This window comes from Seriola aureovittata, chromosome 10 (assembly GCF_021018895.1).
Source record: "Seriola aureovittata isolate HTS-2021-v1 ecotype China chromosome 10, ASM2101889v1, whole genome shotgun sequence".
NCBI classification, from domain to species: Eukaryota; Metazoa; Chordata; class Actinopteri; order Carangiformes; family Carangidae; genus Seriola; species Seriola aureovittata.
Window position 1 is genome coordinate 11,249,112 of NC_079373.1, and position 14,467 is coordinate 11,263,578.

Consider the following 14,467-nt stretch of genomic DNA (forward strand, 5'->3'; position numbering starts at 1 on the left):
ACATCCTACTTCCACTGGACAAATCCTAACTTTCCATCCTCGCTGCTCTGCTTCTGCCCCTAACTCTGCATACCTGAGCTTTTTCCTTTCATATGCTTCTTCAACTAAGGCCTCCCACGGAACAGTCAGCTCTATGAAATATACTTTCATTCTACTCCTAGACCACAAGACTATATCAGGCCATAGCTTTGTAATGGCTATTTCCTGGGGAACAAGAAGCTTTCCTCCCAAATCTACCTGCATTTCCCAATCACAAGCACTTCTAAGCTGCCTTGCCTTGAACAAACTTGATTGCACCTTTCTTTGTTTTAGGTCCTCCTAAATTTGCCTGCCTCCGTAACTCTTCAATTCCTGCAGCTAAGCTTTTTAGAACCTGGTTATGTCGCCACGTATACCTGCCTTGCGACAGACTAACCTTACACCCTGACAGAATGTGCTTTAAAGTTGCAGTACCTGAACACAATGAACATAGTGGGTCTCCATTTACCCAGAGTTTTAGGTTCTGGGGAGTTGGCAGTACATCATAAGTTGCCCCTATCAAGAATCTAATATTACTTTCCTCCATGCTCCAGAGTTCTTTCCAGCTAAGCTTTTTCTTATCTACACCTTCCCAATTCACCCACTGTCCCTGCTTAGCCTGGGCCACTGCCTTAGCACCCCTTAATAATTCCTCCTGTCTACGAACCTGCTCCACGACTAGCTTTCTCTTCTCCTTGGGACCTGCTCTACTCCACACCGGTTTGCTTGGGCCAAGCCCCAAGCCTCCCCGGCCTATTTGGACATTACCCACAATCTCTGTATGCCTAAGCGTTGCTTCTGCCTCCTGCACTGCGTTTCTTGGATTCCACTTTCTCCCCTTGATTGGGTTTGGAACCACCTTACTAACTACCGCATCTTTGCTCCCAGATAACAGGAGCTCTGTCCTAACCTTGGTACATTTAAAATTTAATTTATGTGTTTGATGATTTTGTCAGACTGCATCATGGTTATAATTTCAGGATTTTAGCAGGGCAGAGCAGCAGCTTGGAAATGGCTTGGAGGTTATCATATAGTCTTAATGGACTACATTTGAGTCACTATTTCGAACTTGTTCCGTTGTCGGACAACATAAACAGTAAAACATGTAAATGAGAACAGCTTTATTGGAAATTCAGCTGTATTAAAATACTAGATATGTTAGCAGATAGAGTAGGAGAGAAGCAAACAGATAAATAACTGAAACCGGCTGACACAAATAAAAAATTAGCTGAATGTGTTGCAAATATGACACAATGATGTCAGCTGTTTACAGCAGTTCCACAACAGTTTTCAACTACGTCCTCAACTTCGCACATTGACCATACACGGTCCAGCCATATACAAGGTTTTGACCTTGTCTTGTTGATCACTGTCACTTATTATGCAATTAATTGACCCACTTTTATTTTAAGTTATGTTACAAATAATCACCTATTTTCCATCTATGGTCTGCATAATGTCAGTCACTGTATGTAACAAATGTTGGTTATCTTGGTTTCATTTTATGTTACCCTCACCAACCCTGGAAATGTCTTACTTTTCAACCAACAGAATGTGATAACAAACGCTGTCCATCACCAACACAGAAGTGTAAACTTGGATTTGAGTTGGACATCCGCATCTTGAATGATAGTTGCTGCGCTCTATCCCTCTGTGGTAAGTTCTTCATAAATGTTTCATTTAGATTTACTTAAAGTATTAGTGAGTGAAAGATTTACAAGCTAAACTAAGCATGAGGCTTCCATGTGATCATAATTGTTAACATGTTTTTAATCTAGTACCCAAAGGTGTCTGTGTCTTCAATGATACTGAGTACAAGGTAAGAAAATGTATACCATATATATTTTCAAGGTGCACTGTTAAGAATATATTGCACTGCCCTTCTGTATCCAGTGTCGTCAGACCAGAGTCATATTTGCTTTGCTGGACTCTATATGAAATTGACTCAGACTTTACATTTTATTGTTTACAGCCAGGTATGGATTTCTCCAAAAACCCATGTGAAACATGCCACTGCACTGAAATTCAGGATCCCAACAGCAAGTTGAACACGATTAAATGTTATCAGACGCAGTGCTTCATACAATGTCCACAGGTACTTTGCATGGAAATATTAAGAGTATTGCAGTTTTAATCATTTGAATTTGAACCCAGTGAAGTTACATGTGGTACTAAAATATTTAACTTGAGAGTACATAGTAAATCTAGGGGAGCTGACTCATACACTTCACTCTCAGAAATCTACCTGAACTGTACTGCTGATCTGTGTGATAGTTGTTGATGCAAAGACTTTGTTATTTACATGTACAGGATGATTATTTTGAAGATGTAAATTTTGTGGATGTCGCCTCATGATACAAATGCTTATCAAGTTAAACTAAAATGCAAAACTAATGTCTTTTCACTTATAAATTTAGCATACAGTTTTGTAGATCTTTTGTTTTATTTGCTCAGGTTTAGGACATCTCATCTTTCAGAAACGATGGAGATGAATAAGATTTAGTTTCTGCTGCTGCTGAAGAAATTTTCAACTGTTTACTGTCTATTTTATGGACCATTCAGAGAAACATTGGCTCTGGAAAAAGTCTTCTGTTGATTTTTCTTAACAAAAAACCTTTGCGTTTTGAGCACTGCAAATGTGTTTTCTTTTTTGTGATTGGGTTAAAACTATCATGATAGATGAAAGTATCCCGTAGATACTACCAGTCTCTAATTACATATACATTTAATCAATTAGAGTTTCAGACCATATTGATTTGTGCATTTTTTTCAAATAGGGATATGTGTATGAACACCAACCTGGACAATGTTGTGGAACATGTAAAAAGACAAAGTGCGTTTTAGAGTTCCCAGGCCTCACTCCGATAATTATTGAAGTAAGTAGATAGTAATGGAAACATCTTCAGAATCAGTGTCTGTAACCTTTAATTGTGTTATTAGTTACAATTGTGTACATGTACTAATTGACCACTTCTACACTTCTGACAGCCTTCTCAGTCTTGGTCACCACCAGGTGACAACTGCACCAAATATGATTGCCAAAAGGTGAAGGATGAGTTTATAGTCTCTAAAATCCAAACAACATGTGCTGAATTTCATCCAGAAAACTGCATTCCTGTGAGTATAATCCAGCTCTGAAAGGAGCATAAATTCTTATTTCTAAATGTCTGTTAATATCGCTGAACTGATGCTGACTCATCTTAATGTTCACTTCACATCCAAACTGCATCAAAAACAATTCAGAATTTGCTTTTGTCAAATTGAATAACAACAATTAGGGTCTGCTTTTTGTATTTATTCATTTTTGTTTGCACCTTTTCTGAAATTAGACTTTTGATTCAAGCTAATTAGTCTAATAAACATTTTAAATGTACTTGGATTGTGTAGAAGGCCAAAATTTGCACTGCAAGCCAAAAAAATATATATATATCTAAATGGGCTAAAATGATAAATACTTTGAGCTGATGTGTATGGTTAGAGAAAATGAGGGACATAAATACAACAAATGTGCTCAAATACACAAATAATGAAGAGGAAATAACTTAATATCGCCTTGAGCAAAAGCATCGGTAATACACTTGTGTGACTGTATAATTGTTACTGTTGTATACTTCACAGTCCATATTGTTTATATTACAGGGAACTGAACAGACTGACAAGTATGGTTGTTGCAAAACCTGTAAGTATTACTCACTAAAATCTAATTAAACACTATTTTTCAGTGAACTTTCTTTAAAATGCATTTTTACATATAATATATGTTATAAAATCCTACAAAAGTAATGGTTCCCTAATCAGTATAATTCCACTGGCAAGTGAGTCCTTGGCAGTATGTGTCAATAGTGGCAGTATAAATAATTTCTCCATGATAATTTGTCTCAGACTGATACCTACAGGCTCATTCTGGAAACTTATCTACACCTTTGTGGTCAGACGAAACTTATAATGTTGCTTTTACATAAACAACAGCCTGACTGGAATTCATTCATAATGGTTCAAAGGCTAAACCTTCAATTTCCTCCCACATATTTGATGCTTTATTTTGTTTTGTCACTGAAATGATAATGTACCCACAGTTTTGTGCTACATGTAATATTTCTGGAAAGATGAAAGAACAATTCATGTGTCATTCACAGGTACTCCTCATTACAACTGTCAAGTGAACAGGAACACCACCTATCTGCAGACAGAGAATTGCAAGTCAGTTGTGCCAGTGGAAATTGCAGCCTGTAAAGGATCCTGCGGAGCTTCCTCATCAATGTGAGATTTATTAGAAAGTATCAGAGGATAATGGCAGGATAAATGTTCATTTACATTGAACAGCAGGTGGTACACTGACACTGATCCTGACTGAACATTTATTTACAGGTACTCTGCGGAGAGCAACAAGTTGATGCATTCCTGCTCATGTTGTCAAGAAATGGCCACCAGTAAGAAGGAGGTGGAGATGATCTGCTCTGATGGCAGCAAGATAAAACACACCTATGTTTCGGTTGACAAGTGCGGCTGCCAAGTTGCGAAATGTACTAAGAACTAATGAAAAAACGTTGAAACTGAAAACTTATCTGACTAAAGTACTCTTATAAACTTTGATGATTCCTCTTCAAAAACTATTAGAGAATCCAGACTCAATATGTGAAAACTGAAGACATACCTCTGTGCATTAGCTGAAGGCGTGGACCTGAGAACAGTCCAGTACAGGATATGTTACAGCAAATTAGTTGAATGTTTAAAACAGCAGCCTGAAAGGTTTTTCTAACATGAGCATCGCTTTGAGCCGTTACACCTTTGTGTTTTATGTCAGTAATGCTTAGGGCCACCGGTCCAGATAGTGTTTCATGATGACAGCACATATTGGTGTCATGGTCTTTTGTAGCTTTTGAAGAGGTAGTTCCTTTTTCCAAACTTTATGATATGGTGTTTTCATGGTGTGTCTCTTCCTTAAACTGTGTATAATTTGAGAGATAAAATACAAGGTTGTGATATTCGGTGTATAGCAGTTATACTTTGCTATCCTTTGTTTCTTTGTACTTTCTTTTGCATTGGACATGAGGGAAATATTGTGATCATATATGGGTAAAAATAAATTTAAAATATTAATTTAAATTTTAATTGTGTGTCTGCCATCATTTCTAACAGCTCCATTCACATAAATGATGATCCACTCAATGCAGCTTAGTGATAAAGATGTGTTAAGAGTATCCATGCTATTTTTTTCAAATATCAGATGTGTCAAACTTAAAAACTATTGATGATTGTGTCCTTGTTTTTTCTTATTTCTCATTCAGATTTAACTTGGTATTGGTTACTTGGTATTAACGGGAAATCTTTTAATTTCATTTAATAATATTATTCCATTTACCTAGTGTGTCATGACTTAATAAGGATTTCATTATTATTTTTTTATTTTTTTGACATTGGCTAATAATTTAAATAATGGTATTAAAAATGTTTATACTTATACTAAGGATTTCTTAATATTTGGAATGTAACAGTCGTTCCCTGCATATTTGCATAAAGTGCTTCAAGTTGGCACATGACACTTTTGTGTAAATTGCAGTAGATATATGTGCATAGCTATTGTTGCATCACAGTCAACTACTGTTGTGTCACAATCACTTATTGTTGCTTGACAGTCACATTTTGTTGCATCAGTCAAGTGTCTCTGCATCATAATGTCAATCACTTGTTGCATCTCAATCACCTAATGTTGCATCACAATTACCTGTTGTTGCATCACACTCACCTGTTGTTGCATCACTATCACCATACAGTACAGTATATCTACTACTACTAGTATAACCAATTGTATCGTAAGGTCTGCTAGAAAATAGTAGTACTAGCTTGTAAGGTATCTGTTATAGACCCCCTCCAATGAAAACCAGAAACCAGAGTTTGTAATCTTGTTAACAGGTGTTAAAAGGTGTTTTTTATACATTAAAAGACATCATGAGCGAAGTAAGCAGTCAACGCCAAAACTGCATATTTCCACCTTGGAACTGCAGTGAACCAATGACAGTCTAATAAAAAAAAAAACGGATTCAGACAGCCAGGGTTTTATATGTCACAAACCTAAAGAACCAATCCCATCAACTTGCGGGAGTTAATAAACCTGAAACCTTATCAGTACATAGAGCAAGAGTTTGCATTAGAACAACCATTAACACTGTGTCAACCACTGTCAAATACAAGCTAACAAACAACATAAACAAATAGGCCTAACCAAGCTTACCATTCTGATATATCTTTTAGTCGACAACAAACTCCTCAATACTCAAAAAACTCCTAAGTCTGGGTCTGACTGAGGCCCAAACTGCTGAGTCTCTGTGATGTTTCCTCAGCTAACCATCTTGATAGGCACTGCTCTTGCACCTGTCAACCTAGCCCAAGCAGCGGTGGTGGGCGGGGCTTAAGGCCTTAAACAGAATTTCTCAAAGAGGAAGTAAGTGTAGATGTGGTTCCAGCCCCAGTTTTGCATTTTTCCCACTTTTTATGTGGGAAAACCATGTCAACCAAAATATTAATCATAACAGTGTATCTTTTCATAGTTTAAAACATGTCTGGACAGAAACTTGATCAAATATTGCTTTTTTAAGTTTGGATTTAAACCTAACTGAACTCATATTTTAACAGAATGAGTGTTACTTAATAAAGGTTGTTATTTTAGCCAGTGGCGTAATTATTATTAAAATTATTTTTCATATTAGTGCTATCATTATTTCTTACGGTTATTTGTCACTTCACCACAATTTAATAATTTTATTATTTATTAATATAATAATAATAATAATAATAATAATAATAATAGTACATTTTTATGTAAGAAATTAAACCATAATCTAAGACATTTAACAATAAATGTCTCTTTATATGTATATGTATATGTATATATATATATATATATATATATATATATATATATACATATACATATACGTGTGTGTGTGTGTGTGTGTGTGTGTGTGTGTGTGTGTGTGTGTGTGTGTGTGTGTGTGTGTGTGTGTGTGTGTTATTTACATGTCGTTGTGTCGCCGCTCTGACTGGAACTCTTATTTTACCGTTTTATCCCACCGGAACATTTTTGGTGTTACACTCTGCTTGGCAGTCATGTCGGCGCTGAAGTCAGGGCGCTCAGTGTTAGAGTAGTCTAAATTCAGTTTAATGTTACAAATTCTATGATTTTATACTCAAGTACACATTAACTCGAGATTATGTGTTGACGGAAAGCGAGGTACTCGCTGCAGTATTGGTTTATTTTGAGGTAAAGTAAGTTTACTGGCGACTTCTCCCCTCAGGCTTTTTCTATTCTTGTCTGTTAACGGTAGCTAACTGGTTAGCTAAGTTGATGTAATAAAACCGTCAACCGAACAGTGGCTTATTTGTGTTCAGGTATCTAGCGGAGGATGAAGGCGTGGAAACAGAACATAAATTTACGACGTTGTGCCATCAGCTGAATTTGTTCGTGTTTGCATATCATACAAAGTGTTAAATATCATAGTGTAATGTTCATTAATGTGAATTCTGCACCACTCACACAGTAACGACAGGGTGGTTTTGTCATAGCGCTAAACAGATGTTTAAGAGGTAAAACACAATTCTATCAAACGCCCTGTTCATCTTTTTTTATCTTTGTGGCAGAATCCAGTACACGGGACATGATTATTGATGATAACCATCAACAGTTTAAATGTTTTTTCAGTTCTCTTTTTGGGCCATGGCATCACTATCCGAGGAGGTGCTGCTGGTGGTGAAAAAGGTTCGTCAGAGGAAGCAGGATGGCACACTTTATCTGATGGCTGAACGTATAGCCTGGGGTCCAGAGGGCAAGGACCGCTTCACAGTCAGTCACCTATATGCAGATATTCGCTGTGAGTACTGGACACCACCATGTAGCATCTAGTGCAGTGATAACGATGCGTTGGTGGTGTTCTCATGCTGCACTTTTATTTCTTCTCTGTACAGGTCAGAAGATCAGCCCAGATGGTAAATCCAAAGTTCAGCTCCAGCTGGTTCTTCACACCGGCGAGAGCACCACATTCCACTTTTCCAATGAGAGCACTGCACTCAAAGACCGAGATGCTGCTAAGGAACTGCTTCAGCAGCTACTGCCCAAGTTCAAGAAGAAAGCCAACAAGGAACTAGAGGAGAAAAACAGGTGAGTCTCAGCTGTTTTCACAAGATAGTCCTCTATATTTTCTGTTATTGTCAATAAATGACATAAAAAACACCAAAACCAACTATGACTTAATCCTACTAACAGGGTGTTGTCTGTGTAACCAAAGCCGATTATTGCTCTAGGTAACACGATGTGTATGTCATACCCTGATTAAACTTTTTGGTAATTTTGGAGGCTGTTGTTTGTGTTATACTGACAGGTGTTTCTAATTTGTATTCTAGCCTCACTGATATAAATAGATCCTTGGTAGTAGTAGGTAATAGTCCTTGGTTCTTAGTCATAGGAACTGAGTTTATATCGATCTAATTTTGATTTTATCATATCAGACTGAAAACTGGAATTGTATATGTTGTAAGTTCATGATGTAGTTTAAATGTCTGTTCCTGGTGTGTAAGGATGGATTACAGTAAATTACTGCAGTTATCTGAACTTAATATGAAATTAACAATTAATGTCCTCATGTTGACATTACTAAAGAAGTTACGGCAATTGATTCATTAAGAATTTTCTTGGGTCTAAAATCTAAAGCAACTGTGGTTGTCTGTAAAATATTACTATTTTTTTCCTCTAGAATGCTTCAAGAAGATCCGGTGCTTTTCCAGTTATATAAAGATCTCGTTGTGAGCCAGGTGATCAGTGCTGAGGAATTCTGGGCCAACAGGTTAGGGGGTGTAAACACCACCGACCCCACACTATACAACAACAAACAGGAAGTCGGCATATCTGGAGCTTTTCTGGTGAGTTGATCACACCTGTCACAGTTACACCTCAGATTGTGAAAGCAACCTAATCTTAAATTTCATAATTGATTTAATTATTGACAACTTAAGCAATAACAATGTACTATTGAATGTTAACAGAGGTCTTTTTCATGTATTACAGGCAGACATTAGACCTCAGACAGATGGTTGCAATGGCTTGAGGTATAATCTGACAGCTGACATTATTGAATCCATCTTCAGAACATACCCCGCAGGTAAACAGTTACATCTCCACTTTGAAGTTAGCCCAACAATTGCATCAGTAATTATAGACCAGGAAAAGGCTGCTACAAGGTCAGAACTACAGACCACAACACAGATTTTACTGAACACACTGTCAACCAGAGAGGACGAATGGCTTTGTGTAATCAGCTGGTTTTTGTCCTTAGCTAGTCAGGGTATTATATTGCTGGTCACCTCAGTGACTGATAATGAAAGTGCCATTGGTGTTCTTGATCTGATACATATAAGACTGGACTAAATACATTTATATCAACTTGTATTGTACTTGCAGTGAAGCAGAAGTATAATGAAAATGTGCCTCATAACCTGACGGAGAAGGAGTTCTGGACGCGCTTTTTCCAGTCCCATTATTTTCACAGAGACCGCATCAACACAGGAACACAGGATATCTTCTCAGAATGTGCCAAGCAAGATGAAAAGGGTAGGAGGGTTTTCTAGTGGTATATATTATTTCATTACTGCAAAGTAAAGCACACAGCCACAAGTCTGTTTTTGTAAGTTAAAGTTTTATATTTGTCTCATGCAGGGTTAAAATCGATGGTGGTTCAAGGAGTGAAGAATCCTTTGGTTGACCTCCTGTCGTTAGAGGATAAAACATTGGATGAGGTGAGATTAAGTGAGATGATCAGCCAGCCGCAGCCACAGCCACATCTTGTTTTTTTAATAATCATTTATTTGTAAAGCTTTGTTCTTCCACTTCCTGCTTCTACCTTAAAGACTTATTTTTTGTCACACAGGGTTATGGAGTTTGCACAACACTACCCTCAACTTCCAATGCAAACAGGACAGTGAAGGAGAGCAGCAACTATGCCATTATAAAGCGGTTCAACCATCACAGTGCCATGGTGCTGGCAGCAGGCTCACGCAAGGGGTAAAGAAAATACATTCTTAAAAACTACCAATAACCTGCTCAGTGTGTTTACCTATTTGCTAACTGCACCATATTTTACAGGGAAACACCAACAGACCAAGCCAGTGAAACAAGCAGCACAGATGGAAACTCTAGGGATTCTGACTTCTTTCAACCTCCTGTGAAGAAGGTATGGTGGCTCTGTAGCTATACATAAATGCCCAAAATTCAATTGTTCCTCTTAACAGATTGAGTGACCTTTCTTCTGTTGATTAATTTTCTTTAAGGTGAAATTGCAAGAAGCCATAGAATATGAGGATCTGCAAAGGGAAAACAGACCAAAAACAGTCGCATTGAACCTCAAGAAGTCTGACAGGTACAGTTTGTCCAGATTTTATTGTTATTTTTTTCTTGTTTGTTACTTACTGGGAAACTTAGCATGTTGTTAATTCCAAGTGGCAGGGGTTGATGACACAGTTTTTTAGATTAATACTTCTGTCTCAAGAACTGTCAAAGTAATATGTTAATAGGTGGGTGATGTCTTGAATTTGCTTATTTTGTTTGCCAGGCTCATCTGTTGTTGGTGAGTCTCAGTTCCTCTAGACCAGTACTTCTCAAACTTTTTCACATCAAGGATGCCTAAACTGACACAAATTAGACCACAGACCACAAGATTTTGTCCCAGTGTCCCTCATCTGATAAGATTTGTGCTTTTTATATCTTTGATGAAGATATAAAAGCACCCCTTGAGGGTCCTCCGCCCCCACCTTGAGAATCACTGCTCTTGATAGAGAGCCCACTTTGTACTGTTTCATAATACATTTGCTGTTTCATTTTAAAGGTCAGTTCACTGATTTCTCTGATGAAGCTCCTGTGGATGGCTTTAACTACACACCAGACTGTCACTTCAGCACATAAAGAGGATGTATATATAAGTCCCAGGTCGAGGGGATAGGATGCGCTTCTATTTTTCAGTTACCACTTCATGTTTGAGGCTGATAGAACAGCCACATATTTGCCTTTAGACATGTTCTAATATAACATTTCTCCCTCCTTCTCTTTACTTATAAGGTATGCTCATGGTCCTGTGCCACTTCAGTCCCAACAGTATACGACGAGCCAGGATATCATCAACTCTGTCAACTACATTCAGCATGAGATGGCCAATTACAAACCCAACCTCACTCAGGTTAGATCATGCTCTATATTCCTGTAACTTTATCATGCTTTGCTTTGGTTGAAGGGCAGTGTGATAATTATTGCCATCAAGTCTTCGCCAGGTGTTTCTAACTCACCCTTGGTTCATGTATTCATCAGATTGTAATCGGTCGGCTGCTGCCGTCACCCAAGTGCACAGCGTATGTAGTGATTCAATAGTCATTGACCTTAGGACAAAGATTAATGATCATCTTTGTGGTTTCAGCCATTCATATGTTTAGATGTTTAAAAGCAAAACCTTTTCAGGTCAAGATCAGGAGACTTGTTCCTTCAAGTTCCTTCTTGTTCCTCAAGGTTTCCCACTTTAAGGCCCCTCAGAAGCACTGAGAACTGGGTAGGCAGGTAGACTGAGGCCCCCCTGTCATTTACAGGGAGAAACATTTTATAGACATCTGTCGGGGATTTGTGTTTATCTGCAAATGTGAGAAACCATCCTTAATGAAGTGTTTAGGCCACACGCATCTAGTAGATAGCTTTCCTCCAGAGAAAATGTGCTACATTCAGAGGGCTATATTCAAAGTTTTTCATGTCATAGCTGAGTGAGATGGAACGAAATACTGTTAATTTATGAGTAGAAGTTTACTCATAATATGTAACCTTTATATATACAGTAATTTCACATGATTTAACAGGAGATGGTTCATTTTCATATTTGATTCTCCGACCAGTCTTGAAAATCTAACAAATGTTGCAAAAAACAAAAATCAAACCTCTCTGAATGGAACATGTGATTTAAGATCATGTACGCATGATTGTGTTCTTCAGATATTTTCAAGTGACTTAAGAAATAATCCAGTTTCAGTTTTCCTAAAGAAAACTCTGTAACATGTAAATATCTTAACTTGCTATGAACGGTGTCTCTGCAGGTGTTGTCCAGCACAGCAGCTACTTCTGCCATTGCAGCGCTCTCTACAGGCGGTATCCTCATGCAGGCAGGAGCACAGCAAGCCATAAATCGTAAGTGTGTTTGTACATCCGCTTAAGTGCATTAATATTACTAACTGTGAAAGATGGTGACCAGTGGGTACTTCAGTACATGCTGAACTTCAAGCTGCTCCCTGTTGCTGTCTGTTGTATTGCAGAGATGCAGGTAGGGATTATTTATGGAAAAGTGGACCTAATCCTTTATATTGATTGATTTTTATTTTAACATTTGTGACATTTCTACTGAACCGTTGATCAATTGTTGTGTCAACTGGAATCTTATCTTGAAAATGGCAACATGTTGTATCTGACACCTTTATGTGAATAATTTGGGGGGGTTTTTCTTTTTCTTTTTTTTCAGAGATGGTACCCACTGAGGTTCAAGGAGAGTTGAAGCATCTTTATGTAGCTGCTGGAGAGTTATTGAGACACTTCTGGTCCTGTTTTCCTGTAAATACACCATTTCTGGAGGAGAAGGTGACTAATATTCTAACCAATATATTATATGACTGGAAGAAATTCAAATTATTATTGTTACCCAAGTTAGTCCCTGATTCCCTTTCTTGACACCCATGCTTTTGACACCAACGAAATCTGTTGTTTAGCAGCGCATAGAGATCAATTATTAGCATTTCTATGTGGTTTAAAAAATATAAGCCACCCTTGTCCATAACTGTATAGCCAACATGAGGTATATTACATACATAATAATCAGCATAAAAAGCCAATTAAAAATTTTCATTCCCATTGGACATTTTCATGTTTTATTCTTTTACAACACTGAATCACAGTAATTTGACCAATATCATATGTTTTTAGTTTAATCTGTGCCAACAAATCCCAAATAAAGGGTTCCCACATCTTCATAAACATCAAATTCAAGGAGTTTTCAACACCAACACCCAACATGACTTAGTTCATTACTGTTCCAAAAAAATGTATAATGACAACTAGCAGACAGAAGAGGAGGTTTCTGTTTATGTCTATTGTCAAAAACTGGATTGTGAGGCCTTAATTTATTTTTTTCTCAAATGGACAAACTTAAAAGGATTTCAAGGACCTGTGGAACCCTGTAATAGTGAAACTAAACTAGCTGTCTGTAAGCTACAGCCACACGACATAAAGTAGTTAACTCTTTGAGAATTTTTCTCATCATCATGTTCTTTTCATATAGGTGATGAAAATGAAGTCAAACCTGGAGAGATTTCAGATGACCAAGCTTCGTCCTTTTCAGGAGAAGATCCAGCGCCAGTACTTAAGTACAAATGTAAGTCTCTATGGTATTATAATGACACAGTGGCTTCTACCAGGTAGCACTGATATTAAAGCTCTGTGATGTTCCCACAGCTCACAGGGCACTTGGAGGAGATGTTGCAGACAGCCTATAACAAGTTCCACGTCTGGCAAACCCGTAGGATGATGAGGAAAACCTGAGGTCTGATGGTTTGTCAAAGAGAGAGGACAAGGAAGACATTAAAGTATATGGACAAATGACCTGTGAAGGTCCTCCAGACTGCTGTGAAGAAACCACAGACCACAGCCTGATGTGACATAGTCCACAGGGGCTTAATGATAAGGATATAGATGGACGCTGCTACATCCCCAAATGTTCAACAGAGACTAACTGCATCTCAGTCACAAATAACTGTAATTAGTTTCTTTCTCTTTAGTTTGTGTTTTCTCAGTGGTTGAGAGATTGGTGCTGGTAATGGTTAAATGGGACTTTTAAAATGTGTAACATGACCAAATTTCAGATGGAAATCAGAATAAGGCTCTCAGGACAACAGGCTGAGGTGAGATGCAAGCAGAGGACTGCCAACATATGTTTCATCAGTGCAAAGAGCAGAGAAAGAGAGCTTGGACATCACACAGAGTCGCTCTGAGCACTGGCTCCATTTGTGGAACAAAGTTCCAGAAAATCAGAAGCAAAAGGGGGAAGTGAATATAGCAATACTGTAAAGACATTTCACACTCGAGTGCATTAGTGTGTGTAACTGAAATCACACTGTCACTGGTTTGTAATGTCTGCACCTTCTGTCTGCACTGAAGACAAGATGTAACTGAATTAAAGTGAGGCATAAAGCTTTTGTTCATGCCACTGTCTGTTGAAACTAGTATTTGATTAAGTCCCTGCACCTCCACATACTCTTCTGTTTGGTCATTCATCACAGTTTTTACAAGAGTGGTTGTTTGCCTGCCTTGGTACTTTAAAACTACAGCGCCTGGAGCTGTATTTTTGTTGCTTTCGTAAGTGCGAAGCTGCACTGGATAATATTT

General features: G+C 37.8%; 2 protein-coding genes across 4 annotated transcripts in view; both read left to right on the top strand.

Annotated features, from left to right (window-relative positions):
• LOC130176195 (mucin-5AC-like) overlaps window positions 1-5,124 on the top strand; it is a 36,193-nt gene extending 31,069 nt beyond the window's left edge. Inside the window, exons 43-50 of the mRNA XM_056387140.1 lie at window positions 1,570-1,674; window positions 1,797-1,837; window positions 1,991-2,113; window positions 2,796-2,894; window positions 3,007-3,135; window positions 3,658-3,697; window positions 4,155-4,278; window positions 4,387-5,124. Of these exons, the coding sequence (XP_056243115.1) occupies window positions 1,570-1,674; window positions 1,797-1,837; window positions 1,991-2,113; window positions 2,796-2,894; window positions 3,007-3,135; window positions 3,658-3,697; window positions 4,155-4,278; window positions 4,387-4,555 (830 nt within the window). The 3' untranslated portion in view covers window positions 4,556-5,124. The remainder of the gene's footprint in view (window positions 1-1,569; window positions 1,675-1,796; window positions 1,838-1,990; window positions 2,114-2,795; window positions 2,895-3,006; window positions 3,136-3,657; window positions 3,698-4,154; window positions 4,279-4,386) is intronic.
• Window positions 5,125-7,122: 1,998 nt separating this feature from the next.
• Window positions 7,123-14,301, top strand: gtf2h1 (general transcription factor IIH, polypeptide 1). 3 transcript variants are annotated; one of them, XM_056386514.1, is made up of 16 exons: window positions 7,123-7,279; window positions 7,557-7,602; window positions 7,718-7,886; window positions 7,981-8,173; window positions 8,766-8,931; window positions 9,077-9,170; window positions 9,470-9,619; window positions 9,725-9,804; window positions 9,936-10,069; window positions 10,151-10,238; window positions 10,336-10,424; window positions 11,120-11,237; window positions 12,133-12,223; window positions 12,552-12,667; window positions 13,365-13,457; window positions 13,538-14,301. In XM_056386514.1, exons 3-16 carry the CDS (start codon window positions 7,733-7,735, stop codon window positions 13,622-13,624), a joined length of 1,653 nt encoding a protein of 550 aa, XP_056242489.1. In that variant the 5' UTR covers window positions 7,123-7,279; window positions 7,557-7,602; window positions 7,718-7,732; the 3' UTR covers window positions 13,625-14,301. The 3 variants fall into 3 exon arrangements, with proteins under 3 accessions (XP_056242489.1, XP_056242488.1, XP_056242487.1); XM_056386513.1 differs by lacking the exon at window positions 7,557-7,602; XM_056386512.1 differs by lacking the exons at window positions 7,123-7,279; window positions 7,557-7,602 and having other exon boundaries at window positions 7,701-7,886.
• The last annotated feature ends 166 nt before the right edge of the window (window positions 14,302-14,467 follow it).

What these genes read in the sequence shown, in the direction of transcription:
- gtf2h1 (XM_056386512.1), top strand. Translation starts at nt 7,706, where the DNA reads ATGTTTTTTCAGTTCTCTTTTTGGGCCATGGCATCACTATCCGAGGAG. An exon ending in AACCTCAAGAAGTCTGACAG is followed by an intron (nt 10,425 to 11,119) that starts GTACAGTTTGTC and finishes TTTACTTATAAG; the next exon opens with GTATGCTCATGGTCCTGTGC. An exon ending in ACAAACCCAACCTCACTCAG is followed by an intron (nt 11,238 to 12,132) that starts GTTAGATCATGC and finishes GTGTCTCTGCAG; the next exon opens with GTGTTGTCCAGCACAGCAGC.